Source organism: Coenobita brevimanus, chromosome 51, assembly GCF_032717465.1.
Source record: "Coenobita brevimanus isolate Jiangsu-jjx chromosome 51, ASM3271746v2, whole genome shotgun sequence".
Lineage (NCBI taxonomy): Eukaryota > Metazoa > Arthropoda > Malacostraca > Decapoda > Coenobitidae > Coenobita > Coenobita brevimanus.
The window spans coordinates 3,012,107-3,027,318 of record NC_137004.1 but is presented as its reverse complement, the minus strand read 5'-3'; the positions used below and the strand labels follow the sequence as shown (position 1 = coordinate 3,027,318).

Here is a 15,212-nt window from a genome sequence, read left to right as displayed (position 1 = left end):
GTATAGGACAATATTTCTCTTGGAAAACATGCAAAATAATCACTTATGAACCACAAGGAGCAGATGATGCTGTGGGAAAGGCAGGAAGTATCTTCCCATGAATTTTTAAAATAATTTCCAAGAAAACTTAACGAATAAGCGAACCTGCGAATAGAAAGGGTTGACTGTAATAACATTTTTTGTGTGAGATACTGAAACTTGTGACCTGGAAATCATGTCTGGCAAGCAAACTATCCCTAGTGGAAAGCATGACGCTACTAAGGGGTGCCAAAGGCAAGCCTAAAATGGTAAGGTTTTTTAGATTTTATGTTTTGTAGTCAAGGGCACCCTCCCTAATCCCAATGAACTTATGTTATATCAACTGCACTATATGATATATAATTACACAATACATTTTTTCATGATGCATCCCTATCAAACAACGAGACCCAACTGTACTTTTATGGCAATGGTGGGATGAAGTAGCATTCATTGTGCCACTTCTCCACGCCTTCTCCCAGGCTACACGGGCATCTGGTAGCACTCATGACATCACTGTCACGTTGCCATACCGCAGAACCTCTGTCTCTCAGAATTACCTTATTCCCTGAACCACGTCTCTTTGGAACTTGCTTCCCCAAATTAGTTTCTCCCAAAACTTCAACCCACAGCATATTAAGTTCAACTGTTACAGAGTTTTAATAAATGGAGGATACCTGTTATCTGATGTATGATTTTTTTTTTTTTTCTTTCTGGTATATTTAACTTATTTGTCCTTTTGTTCAAGTTCTGATAAGAAAAAAAAATATACAGGTATTTAGCTGTCAATTCTAATTCACCTGTTTTCCTAATCAGTTTCAATTCATAACTGACCCTATGTCTGCTTGAGACAATATAAGAATTTCCACATAAGGGTGGCACCAGGATAATGCAGACCATACATGACGCGCCACGGGGTAAAAAGGCATCAGCAGGCAAGCTGGTACTGTACAAGTAATGGGGATCCTCCCAGAAGAACATATATCTATCTATCTATCTATTGCCAGACGCCTCAATCCCGTTTGGGGTGGCCACAAACAAATCGCCTCCACGTCGCCCTGTCCCCCGCCATTTCACTGCCCTGCTCCCAACTCACACCCCCCTCTCTCATATACCTCTCCACCCCATCCCTCCATCTCATTCTCGGCCTCCCCCTCCCTCTTCCCCCCTCCACCACACTCATATACACTCTCTTCGTCAGTCTTTCACCCTCCATCCTCTCCACATGGCCAAACCACCTCAGTGTGTTCCTCATAACACTTCCTATCACATCCACATCCACATCCACACCACAACGCTCCTTTATATCCTCATTCGTCAGCCTGTCTCTCCATGTGACTTCACAGGCTCCTCTTAAGTAACTCATTTCCACTGCTCTCACTCTTGACTTGTGTCCTTCCAACAATGTCCAAGCTTCACTTCCATACGTTAGAGTTGGTATCACAATACTGTCATGTAGTAACTTTTTCACTTCCATCCTCATTTCTCTGTTTCTTATCACTGCTTTCAAAGAACCAGCAACCTTTCTTCCCTGCTGTACCCTTTCAAGCACTTCACCCTCCAAACCTCCATCCTTACTCATCACACTACCCAAGTACTTAAACGTACTCACATTTTCCAATTCCTCACCATCCAACCTCACTGTACATTCACTGACTTCACCTCTCTCAGAGACCATCACTTTACTCTTCCCTACATTCACCTTTAGAGTCTGTTTCTTGCACACTCTCCCAAACTCATCCACCAAGCTTTGCAGCTCCCCTTTGTCTTCACTTAACAACACAGTATCATCTGCAAACAACAGTACAGGGAGTTTCCAAACACTATCCTCTCTCACCAGAACCACTCCAACATCCACTACCCTACCTTGTACCTCTTTTATTACCCCATCCATGAACAGATTGAACAACCATGGAGACATGACACATCCCTGTTTCAACCCAACCTCCAAAGAGAAAAATTCACTTAGTTCACCATCCACACACACTGCAGCCTTAGCACCATCATACATACTCTTCACAGCATTCAACAACTTTCCATCTACTCCATATATTCTTAATACTTTCCACAATCCTTGTCTATCCACCCTGTCATATGCTTTCTCCAAATCCAGAAGAATGTGTACTGTTTAAAAAATGTAAATGAGTAGTTAAATGATATCACTGACTGGCAACAAAATATACAGTATACTTTAATACATACAAGTATAAAGTAATACAGTCATCTCTCAATCATCTGGTGTAATTCAGCCAACCCCCATACCAGATACTGCAGAACCCCAGATACCGTGTAGGTATCCCCAATTGGTTATCCATTTGGTGTCAAGCCAAATAATGTGTCAGTACCCCTAGCTATCCATCTCAACCCTCCATCCTAAAAACTTTCCAACAATATTACCCATGGGTATAAGATTAAAATCAAGCATGAAATACAATACGGTACTGATACAGTAATGTACATACAGTACAGTAATCCATCCATCCATCATCCAATCCTATGTTGCCCCATGAGGAGCGTAGGAGCCCGGGGCTAAGCAAGATGGTCCTGAAATTTAAGATGAGAGTGACCAGCCTCACTCATCCCTGAGTGGCATTACATGAGCAATAAACCCCATCCACCCCTTGGATATAAACCTTTACTGGCTCAATCCGACTGGAGTGCCGCAATTACCCACTAAACCACCAAGCACCCCATATATGGTTACCACCCAGCATAGTAAATGGTCTCCTGGTGTACAGAAAACCATTTGACTTGCCACTCATACAGTACATAATATCATCATAATCACACTGTACACACCTAGTGTTGGTATCGATGGAGGGCAGATACACACAGATACATCCTCACTATACATTAGACAGAGCACTGAGGGGCCACAAGGGAAGTCACAGCACTACAGCAAAGAGCAAAGCATGGGAGGCCATAGACTAAAGTCACAGCACCAGGGGTTAGCTACTGCATGGGTCACAAATGCAGACTGCGCGGATATGTCCTCATTATGTGGCATCCACATGAGAGACAGAGAGCGATGGTAGGCTTGGTGCATTGGGTGGGCTGTTTCCGCAATGCAATATGACTGGGTGTGGCACTGTGGGGTCTGCCTGCCACCAATTGGGTCCCATGTCCAAGCCGGATGATAAGCCTCACTGCCAGAAAGTGCACAGTACCATCAATTGCTTCCTGCTTCTGAGCCGGATATTGTCTGATTTTGCTGGATATTGTTTTAATCAAGCCAAGCAAAAGGCATCAGATATTGCATTGGGCCAGCTCTTGTGATGACAAATAACTGAGAGATTATCGTACAGTAACAAAATGACACCTACACAAGACTGTGTCCAAGACACATAAGGCCGCAAGTAAGACTCAAAAAACTCATATCAGCAAATAGTCTCTTTGCATGATGCCTAAAAATGTTCAAAGGAACATGGCTTTACACCCAGTGATGGAGAGGGAACATGGTGAAGTACACAGGTAAATGACAACTAGGAAATGGCAGCGTAGTGTGAGAACACCACCAAACACTGGTGAAGCAGATGCTCACCTGAAAAACAATGACATGAGCACCACAGATCCTTCACTTCCCAGATACTGTCCTAATTGGAGGAGAATCTTCATACCATGTACGGTATTTTGGTTCTCAACTTTCTGAGACTCAGATGATTCCTCTCATTACCACAGACATCATCTAAGTTATGTTGTTCATTAATAAAAGCTTCAACATGTTTGCATACATCAGCCTTGGTCACCTAATGATGACTCTCCACACTGTTTGCTCTCCAGCAGTCTCTCTATTCAGTCCCTTATCCTTGAGGTCCCACTCTTATATACTTGCCCCAGATTTTTTTGGTCTGCCTCTTGCAACCATACCATCAACATTTACACTTCTCACCCTCTGCATATGCCCAAACCATCTGTCTACCCCTTCCCATCACAGCACTAATACATTCAAGTAACATTCTTCCCCTCATCTCTTCACTTGCAATCCCAACCACTCCAGGCCTGGCATGCAAGGATGCACTACGTGTCCATCTAATCATTCTTATCTCTGTACGTTTAAGCCTATGAACATCCTCCTCCTCTACTGCCCAGGTCTCACTACATACAACATTACACTACCATCACATGCTGCCCCTTACCAAGGATGGAGAACCCTGTCAATGTAAAACGAGGCAACAACTCCCTGAACTTTTTCCAGCCACTCCTTACCCTAGCTCCAGCCCTCCAGCCCCACCTCCAGCACATATCTTGTCTCCTCCACACACTCAAGAGACTCTCCAGCAAGGTTATGTCATAAAACACTTACAAACCTTCCTGAAGGTGCCTCTTTGGAGAGAGTGCAGAGCATAAAATGGTATTCAGGAATTTAGTAAACTGTATTAAATTAGTTTTTAAAAAGTACACTGTACTAAAAACTACTGCATATTTCCACTTACCTGATGGCAAGTCAAAATTTGCAGTTTGATACTGCCACACCATGGGTTCTACTAATTCCCCAATGCCACTACCTGAAGTAAAAGGAAAAAAATCACTATTACTTCACAATTTTTATGCCGGGGGACAGGGAGTCATGGAGGCAATTTGTTTGTGGCCACCCCTTACAGGATTAAGGCATCTGGCAATAGATAGATAGATCTTTCATTCTTTCCTCATCCTTCTGTCTACGGGTGACTCTACGCTGAGTGACAAGCCAAATGGTTTCCTGTACACCAGGACACCTTTTACTATGTTGGGTGGTAACCATATAACCAGATTATGACACCTGGTGGTTTAGTGGGTCATTAAGGTGCTCCAGCCAGATTGAGCCTGTGCAGGTTTATATCCAAGGGGTAGTTGGGGTTTACTGCCCATGTAATGCCACTCAGGGATGAATGAGGCTGGTCACTCTCAGCTTAAATGTCAGGACCAACTTGCCTAGCCCTGGGCTCCTACACTCCTCATGGGGCAACACTGGGTTAGATGATGATGATGATGATGATGATAACATATACATGTATTTGTATACCGATGCACGTGCTATGTGCACACACACACACACACACACACACACACACACACACACACACACACAATGAATGCTGTGAAGAGGGTGTGGGAGAATATGATGAGTAAGTTAATGAAAACCGATAAGAAGTATTTCTAATTTTTGCCAGGACTGGGTACTGAAGATGCTATTTTCCATCAAGCAGCTACAGGAGAGTTTCTGTGACTATGGAAAGAACCCTACCTAGTTTCTATTGATTAGGGAATGCATTAGACAGACTGCCCAAAAGGGGTCATATAGTCCACAATTTGAAATTTAGGACTGGATCAGTGGATGCTATACATGAATAATGGTAAAAGAAATGGAGTGGGTGGAGCACATGCACTGACTGGCTGATGTTAAAAGTGCATGTCAGTATAAAAACTAAGGTCAAAGGCACCTAATAACGATACAGTTGTATCATAACCGACATGAATTTACCATACATGATTTTGACAATACACAGTTTGAAATACTGTACACATATTTAATATTTTAATACTAAATTCAAAGTGTGGGAATGGGTTAAAAATTCAAATACTGTGCCATTTCTAGGCTCGCACACACACACACAAGAAATACAGCTTTCCATATAGATGCATAGACCTGTGGAACAGCCTGGATAAAGAGATCATCCAGTCTAAAAACTTACATGAGTTCAAAGCAAAATTTGACTTAACGAGAAAAAGAGACGGAACCCCACGAGCATAGCTCATTTCCTGTATATCACAACCAGGTAAATACAACTAGGTAAATACATATACACACACACACACACACACACACACACACACACACACACATGTATTTACAGTATGTATGTATGTATACTGGTACTGTATATACCAGTACCTACGTAATGACAAAAGATGGAAGGATACTAAAATAGCCAAACAAAGTTTGTAGTGTTATACTGAGTACTGTAAAGGTAAGGGCAAAGCAAGAAACTACATTATAAATAACGCTAAGTATGCGAATAAAGCTATGTAGGCACTGACAATAGCCTAAACATCATTATATATTCCACTACTTTCAGGCCCATCTTTTTGCGTAAATTAGCTAATGTGAAAGGTAAGTCGTCTAATCCTGTGCTGCCCTATGAGATGCCTAGGAACCTGGGGCTAGGCAAGTTGGTCCTGACATTTAAGATAAGAGTGATCAGCCTCACACATCCCTTAGTGGCATTATGTGAGCAATAAATCCCAACCACCCCTTGAATATAAACTTGTACAGACACAATCCAATTGGAGCACCTTAATTACCCACTAAACCACCAGGTGCCATAAACTGGTAATATGGTTACCACCCAGCATAGCAAATGGTTTCCTGGTGTACAGGAAACCATTTGGATTGTCACTCAATGCTGAGTCACCCGCAGCCAGATGGAAGAGGAATAAATGAAGGAAAGACAGAAAAAGTATTAATAAAAATAATAATTTGCTACAATGGATGTGTTTGTAGTATTGTGGCAAGGTGGTTGTGAGGAGGAACCAACCACACACGCAGTCACCTCATGCCTGTGTTGAGTACAACTCTCGTGTGTGGGGAGGCTCCACATATACAGCTCCTCTCAATAATGTGGAGTCAAAGGCTTTTTATCTCAACCCTCCTTTTGCTGGCTCCCTTCAACCTCTATCTCTTTGCCGCACTGTTCCATCTTTTTCTATTTTCTAACACTACCGGTGCTTCAATGGTCACTGGTTCTCTCAGCTGTCTGCTTGCATTCCTCCACCAATACAGTGGAGGCGTAGCACTCGTCTAGCAGCAAACGCTTATCCCTTTTCTGTCCAACTCTCTAATGCAAGAGTTAACTGTTACTCCTAGTCCTTCATGTATGCAACAGATTAATTCTGGAACTGTCCTTCTCTGTTTGCTTTTTCTACTGTCTATGACCTCCAGTCTTTTAAATGCAGTGTGTCTCGGCATCTCAAAATGAACGGATCTTTAATTTGGGTCTCTGTGTGGCATGTGAGGTGGTGTGTGGAGTGAAGAGAAGAGGAAAGGGGGTGCAAAGAGTAGCATGGTGGAATGAATAGGTGAGACAAGCTGTGGCACAAAAGAAGATAGCATATGGTATGTGGATAAGAAACAGAGACATGGAGGAAGCTGAGAGACAGAAGAGTTATATACAGACAGGAAGAGAGGTGAAGAGATTAGTAAGAGAGAGAAAAAGAAGAAAGTGGATGAGAAATTTGGAAGGAATCTGAGTGTAAAGTGGAAGGAATGTAAGAAAATGTCCTGGAGGAGAGAGACAGGGCAATAAACAAGTTAGTTGGGCACTGAAAGATAAAAATGGTAGACTGACTAGTGGAGAAGGGAGAAAAAGTAAGCAGATAAAGCAAATACTTTAAGAAATTGTTAAACACTGTGAATGAAAGTAACGCGTGTATAAATGGCTGGGAAATGGCTGGAAGGAGGGAGGTGAGAAGGGAGGAAGAGATCAGTAGGATGGAAGCAGTGGAAGCAATGAAGAAAGTCAAAAAAAAGAAAAGCTCCATGAATTGATGAAGTGTGTGGTGAAATGATGAAGTATGGGGGAGAGATAGTGGTAGAATGGATATGGAAGATGTGCAGATTGGCCAGGGAAGAAGGCAGAGTCCCAGAGGATTGGAAGTTCGGTATATTCCCCTGTACAAAGGAAAGGGGAAAAAGAAGTGTGTGGTAATCACAGAGCATTTGTCTTCTTGGTTTAATAGGAAAAGTATATGGTAGGATACTTACTGACAGAGTTAAGGAAGTAACAGAGGAATTAGTTGGAGAAGAACAGGAAGGTTTTAGGAAGGGAAGAGGTTGTGTAGATCAGATATTAATCCTTAGGTCTTTAGTGGAAAAGTTTCTAGAGAAGGGAAAGAAGTAAGCAGCCTTTATAGATTTGGAGAATGCATATGACAGAGTGGATAGACAAGGAGAGTGGAAATTTTTAAGAATATATGGAATAAATGGGATGCTGTTGAATGCTGTGAAGAGTATGTATGAAGGTGCTATGGCTGACCTAATGAGAGAGCAGTACAGTATTTGGAAATTTCCCATACTGTTGTTTGCAGATGATACTGTACTGTTACATGAAGATGAAGGGAAACTGCAAGGCTTGGTGAATGAGCCTGGGAGAGTGTGTAAGATAAGGAATCTAAAAGTGAATGTAGGGAAGAGTAAAGTTATGGTCTTCGAGTGAAATTAAGTCGCTGAATGTACAATAAGGTTGGATGATGAAGAAAAGGAAAATGTGAGAGCACTGAAGTCATTGGGTAGTGGACAAGTAAGGATGGAAGTTTGGAGGATGAAGTGCTTGACATGGCACAACAGGGAAGAAAGGTTGCTGGTTCTTTGAAAGCAGTGATAAGAAACAGGGAAGTGAGCATGGAAGTACAAAAGTCGCTGCATGATCGCACTGTATTGTGATACCAACTGTAACATATGGAAGCAAAGCTTCGACCATGTTGGAAGGACACAAGTCAAGAGTGAGAACAGTGGAAATGAGTTATCTGAGAGGAGCATGTGGAGTTACTACTTTGAAACAGACTGACAAATGAAGACGTGAAGGAGCACTGTGGTGTGGACGTGCATGTGACAGAAAGCGTTAGGAAAAATACAATGAGATGGTTTGGCCATGTGGAGAGGATGGTGACAGACTAACGAGGAGAGTGTATATGAATGAGGTGGAGGGGGGGGAGGGAGGGGGAGGCAAAGGATGAGATAGAGGGATGGAGTGAAGTGGTACATGAAAGAAGGGGGTGTGAGCTAGGGGGAGGACAATGAAATGGTGGGGGACAGGGTGACAAGTAGGCAATTTGTTTGTGACCACCCTTTATGTGATTCTGGCATCTGGCAATGGACAGGTAGATATATATTACCTTGTTTTTATTTTTTCCTGAAGGGAACAACTTGCAGGCTTCTAGCCTTTGGTTTCTCTACCTTGCATTAAAAAAAAAAAAAAGGGGGGGAGGGGGCTTACAGCCCACCAAAATTTATAAATTATCTTTGTATGCATGTTCAAAGCCAAATTTACCACTCCATCAGTTATTTTTGGACATACATAGCACAGTACTGCTTGGCAGTCATGAAGTGCAAAAGTCTTTGCGTTTAATCCATCCATCCAACATCTAATCCTATGTTGCCCCATGAGGAGTATTGAAGCCAAGGGTTAGGCAATTTGGTCCTGACAGTTAAGATGAAAGTAACCAGCCTCACTCACTGCTGAGTGGCATTACATGAGCATTAAACCCCAACCACCCCCTGATTATAAACCTGCACTGGCTCAATCCGATTGGAGTGCCTTAACCCTTTAAACGCGGATCGACGCATTTGCGACGCTCGGCAAAAAGGACATAACGGCGGAGCGTCGCGTTTGCGATTCTAGTAAATTTTGAATAACCGCGGGCAGGCAGGCTCCAGCTGGTATTGTCTATCAGTACCACCACCCTTTAGCTACTTTTAGCACACTTGACCTTTGTACCACTGACCTCTGTTGTTGCCAAGTATCGCATTTTTCCCCCGTCCCCCCCCCACCACGGCCCCTGCCAGCCTGGCTGTGATACATGGCAGCGCTCTGAGTGCTCAGAACTGTAAATCCACGCTCTCCTCTCACAAGTAGTTTATGCTAATAGGAAACGCTTGTTTCCCCAGTTGTAACACTAGCTTTTTTTCTCACGGTTTGCCCCTGTTTAGCGTCAGTTTACCGCAGGCTTTCAAAGTGACATTATGGCGAGTTCTAGCTCCTCCGAGTCAGTGCAAGCGGCCGACAGGAACGAGAATAAAGTGACGGGCGTAAGGCAGAATAAAAAGCGCGCCGCAGTGATCTTTTGGGAAGTAATATGATTGAAAATAATGTAGTATACATGTTTTTAGCTGTGAAAATGGAAATGTTTGTTGAGTGACGGGAAGACCGCCGCCGCACTGCATGTCGGCCGTACGTTCCATTGATTTTAGCCTTATTTTCAGTGCTTATTGTACAAATACAGATTCCTAACTACCTTTACGTTGTAGTATAAAGTTTACTGTGACAGAATGAGGCTGTGGTAGAGGGGAAACCGAGTTGCTGGAGGTGTGAAAGTGAAGATTTGGTTACCCAACTTTGCAAGTCTCCACAAGTCCTTGGGTAGTCCACGAAGGCTCAACACCTGTCTCTGGAGAAAGCTGAATGTAAGTACTATCTGCCATACCAAGTATAGTGTTCTAGGGTTAATCTCTGATTTTTGGCGAATATTTTCCTACAGGTACTCAGACCGCGATACAACCCCGCCACTCGGGGGGGCGCGACTGTACACGGCCGCGTTTAAGGGGTTAAATACCCACTAAACCACCAGATGCCATAATTTGGTTATATGGTTACCACCCAGCATAGTAAACAGTTTCCTGGTGTACAGGAAACCATTTGGCTTGTCACTCAGTGCAGAGTCACCTATGGGCAGATGGAAGAGGAAAGAATGAAGGAAAGAATGACAGACGAGGAAGGAAGGAAGAGAGGATAGGGCAGGCAGCCAAAGCAGCACTACATCGAATGCGTGGATCGTGAGTGCCCCCATCTACCACCAACAGAACGAAAAGCTTATGCATTATAATATCCAGTGTACTGCAGTGGACTGCCGCACCATCACAATGTGTGGTGAGGTGTGGAGGGGTGCTATGGTAATCATGCATGTGCCTTGCCCACCAGGCGAAGACAGTGTTGCTCACAGACATCTCCACAATTTATGAATTGCGTTTTATTTTCATTATTTTCATGTTAGTATAGGTGGTGGTGACCATCATCCACTCGCCTGATGTAGTGCTGCCTACTTCTTCCAGAGCTGGACACCACAAATGAAAATTCATTTCTGCACATGCAAATCTGCAAACTCAAACCATTACCTTCTGCAACCGAAAATCCATAAACTTCTTGAAATGCAAAAGCATACCATTTGTATTTCTTTCATTACCATGGCATCAATTTCATTACATTCGGGATACCAAAAGCGGATTTTATTCGGCTTAGGACAATAATTTTCATAATCAAGGAGTTAAAAATCATCACTAGTCACTCATCCACTACAATTTAAGTTTTCATAATCAGTGGGTTAAAAATCATCTCTAGTTACTCATCCACAACAATTTATCTTCATTTACTCTATTCTGATAAACAATAGGTGACTTTATAAAGTTTGAAAATTGTCTGTAGCACTGAATGGCATATGTAAAATTATATTTATAGTAAAACTAAAATATTTATTCTATCATCATCATCATCCAGACCTTCTTTCCTACCCTACACCAGGGTGAGGAGTAGCAATGTCCAGACAGCCCAAATTTGCCCAATCCAATGGGCCATGCGTCCACTCACTCATCATTCATGCCCCGAAATCCTGGCTCCATCGGATACGCAAAAAACATTCAACATGCTCTGCAGCTTCACACAAACGTATCCGACTGAGTCAATCTGGACACTGCCACGTTAAAAAGGGGTGCCAAAATCCCTGATCATGCACTTCTCTTCACAACATTCATCCAGCCAGCTCGATTTCTTGTCAGTTCCCTAGCCCCACCGACTTCCAAACCTCCCTTCCTCACACTCTCATCCACCATATCTCACCACCTTCTCCTTGGCCTACCTCACCTCCTCCCTTCCTTCAAATTTGCTCAGATATACTTTTTTCACCACTCTATTGTTATCCATTCACTCCACATGACCATACCATCTCAGTACACCCTCTTTGATTCTAGTGTCCACCGACTTCCTCACTCCACACCTTTCACGAATCATATTACTTCGGATCCTATTCACCCACTGTACTCCACATACATTCCTCGGCAATCCCATCTTCAATGCTCTTACTCTTGACTTTTCATTTTCATTCCACACAATAGTCTCACATCCATGTGTTAAAGCTGACACTAACACTCCCTCATGTAAGCCTCATGCAGCTGCAACACTCTAGCCTCTGTATCTTATCATGGCCTTCATTGCACTAGCTACTTTTCTTCCTTGTGTCACTCTACTTTCCACTTCTTTGGCACATTTTCCTCTCTTTTCTATCACTGTACCCAAGTATTTGAACTCTCTCACCAATTCCAGTCTCTCTCCATTCACTGTAACATCACACTGGGAGTCACCTTCTCTCTCAATAACCATCACTTTACTCTTTTCTACATTTACTCTCAAGGCACGATGCTCACAGACATCAGCAAAACTCTGCACTAGCCTACCAAGTTCTTGTCTGGTACTTAGAAGCAGTACTGCATCATCAGCATACAACAAATTTGAGATATTCCATCCATCACTATTCATTACCAATGCCATCCCTCTCTCCATTACTTGTGTTTTTACTTCTCTCATCACCCCATCCATATATATATTGAACAACCATGGGGACATCACACAACCTTGTCGCACGCCCATATTGATCGTGAACCACTCACTTAAATGCCCATTAATCCTTACACATGCTTCGTTACCATCATAAAAACTCTTGACAGCACCTAGCAGCTTACCATCTACACCGTACATGCCCAAAACTTTCCACCATCCCTCTCTGTCTACTTTGTCGTATGCTTTTTGCAGATCCATGAATGCCACAAACACCTTATGGTCCTTCTCACAACCCTTCTCTGCTATCTGGCTCACACCAAATATTTGATCCACACATCCTCTGCCACTCCTACAGCCACCCTCTTCATCACTCACTAGGACTTCTGACATCTCTCATACTTTCTCTATAATAATTCTTCCATATACCTTCCCTACCACACTCAATAAACTTATGCCACGATAATTCTTGCACTCACTTCGCTCACCTTTATTTTTGTACAGGGGTACAATCACAGCCTTTTTCCACTCTGCTGGCACAGTTTCACTCATCCATGCCTTCTTACATATCTCCAACAAGCACTTCATTCCACCCTCTCCACTACACTTAAGCATCTCTGCATACACCTCATCAACCCCAGCTGCTTTCCCATTTTTCAGCCACTTCACAGCACTCTTCACCTGTGCGAGTGTCATGTCTCCTGGCACTGCATTCCTTCTCTGCACACCCCCAAAACCAATCATGTTTACAGCTGCTCTGCTCTCTCTATTCCCATTCATTAGGCTTTCAAAATATTCTTTCCATCTGGTCCTTACTTCATCCCCATGGGTTAATAATTTACCATCTACATCCTTCACACCATCACATTTCTTTCTGCTTTCACTTCTACATTTCTGCACCTCTTTCCAGAATAACTTCCTATTTTCAGAGTAGTTTCCATTCATTTTTCTTCCTAGATCATCATTTACCCCCTTTTTCCTCTTCACTATATAGTCTCTTTATGTGCTTCTTGCTCTCAATATACTCAGCTCTTATTTCAACTGAACTCCTATCCTGTAATCACTTAAGCCACTTCTTCCTCTATTCCTCCATCACTCTCTTAACCTCCTCATCCCACCATGCCATACTTTCTTCTTTGTTGTTACTCTTGCCACACCACACACCACTTTAGCATTCCTAACTAAGCAATCCCTATATGCATTCCACAGGCTGTCCAGATCCATTTCATGCCAATTCACTGATTCTAACTCCTCCTCTATCTTGGTCCTGTAATCATCTGCCATTTCTTTGATCCTCAGCTTCTCAACTTTCAATCTTTCTCCCTAACTGTTCCTCTCTCTCCTGATCCACCTCACTCCTCTCAGTCTGATCTTGCATCAATCATATGATCTGACAGACCTCAACATCGTCCTCACATGGCCCTCGTATCAGTAACCATTCCCAGCATCGTCCTCTCTATGAGCACGTAATCAATCAGGCTTCTTTCAACATGATTTCCGTTCCCTCTATACCACGTATATTTATGTGCATCTTTGTGTTTGAAATAAGAGTTACAAAAGCACAACCTCCTCTCCTGAAACATATCCTTTAGTTGCTTCCCATTATCATTTTCTCCTGGTACTCCATTACAACCCATTATGTTATCCTCAGGACCAGTGCTTACCCTCCCATTCATATCACCCATTATGATTACTTTACAGCTCCTGGGCATTTCTCCCACTATTTCATCCAGCTCATCCCAAAACCTGTCTTTCTCTCTCTCACTCCTGTTCTCACACCGTGCATATGCTACAATCACCGCCACTTTCACCTTCTTAAACTTTAACCTGACATACATACACCTCGAGCTGACACATTTGTAGTCTCTCATTCCATCCTGCCACACCTCATTCATCAACAAAGCATCTCCTTCCTTGCATCTTCCTCGCCCATTCATGCCCGATCTTACACATTTCACATCCTCCTATTCCTCCACTTCAGACCCTTCAGTCAGTTAAGATACTGACAAATAAAAATATGCACTAAAACACAACTAAAAACTTGCAGTATAATTAAAAAGCTCACCTCTGTCATTGTAAAAACAACAGAGTATAACTCTTATTGAAGCAAAAATTATATAAATTCTACAAAGCCTAAAACATTCAGAAAACAAAACACCCACTGCCAAAACTGCAGGCATCCTCCCTTAGCAAAGAGATGAGGAGATACACTACAGTGTATTCACCATTCCCTCCATGAGACTTTGATAAGGGTTGCTGTTACACTTCCCTATGAATGGGATACTCAGCAGGTAGTTACTGTACTACAAAGTCCAAGGGGAAATGTAGTTCTCACAGTAGAGCTAATGGCAACCCTCCAGCAAGTATTCAAATGGTGTACCCAATTCTAAATTTTGTCAACACTGCTCCAGGCAGTTCCCATTTGTAAGATACAAGATTCAAAATATCACAACTTTTTATAACCAAATGCTACTGTAAATTACGAGAATGTGGTAAATTGACCTCATTGATAACCATGAAACTTTAATAGGCATTTTCCTTGATTCTGAAAAAATATATATATATAAAAAAGTATTTAAAAAGTGACAATGAGACAATGTGTGCAACCCAACAGGGCACCTTAGGAAATGAAAAGCTAAAATGAGAGGGATAATCATTCTTAAGTTATTATAGGTAAGGTCTCGATCCTTCTGCTAGCAATGGGTGAAGGCTGCAGGAACTGCAGTAAAACCTCCATAGGTCAGAACCCTTTTAGTCAGGATTACGCTTAAGTCAGCATGGCATATGATATTTGTTGATGAAAATATTTTAAATTTTTTTTTCTTAATCATTGTAAAAATCCAGGACAAAACTCCCCTAAGTCGTAAAATGTTGTCTAATGGAAACCCAATCTCA

The 15,212-nt window shown here is 42.5% G+C and overlaps 1 protein-coding gene across 1 annotated transcript in view; it reads right to left on the bottom strand.

The window, feature by feature from the left end:
- Nucleotides 1-15,212, bottom strand: part of LOC145399971 (hexosaminidase D-like) — a 54,293-nt gene that overhangs the window by 17,248 nt on the left and 21,833 nt on the right. The window contains exon 7 of the mRNA XM_080272466.1: nt 4,452-4,523. Within this exon, the coding sequence (XP_080128592.1) occupies nt 4,452-4,523 (72 nt within the window). The remainder of the gene's footprint in view (nt 1-4,451; nt 4,524-15,212) is intronic.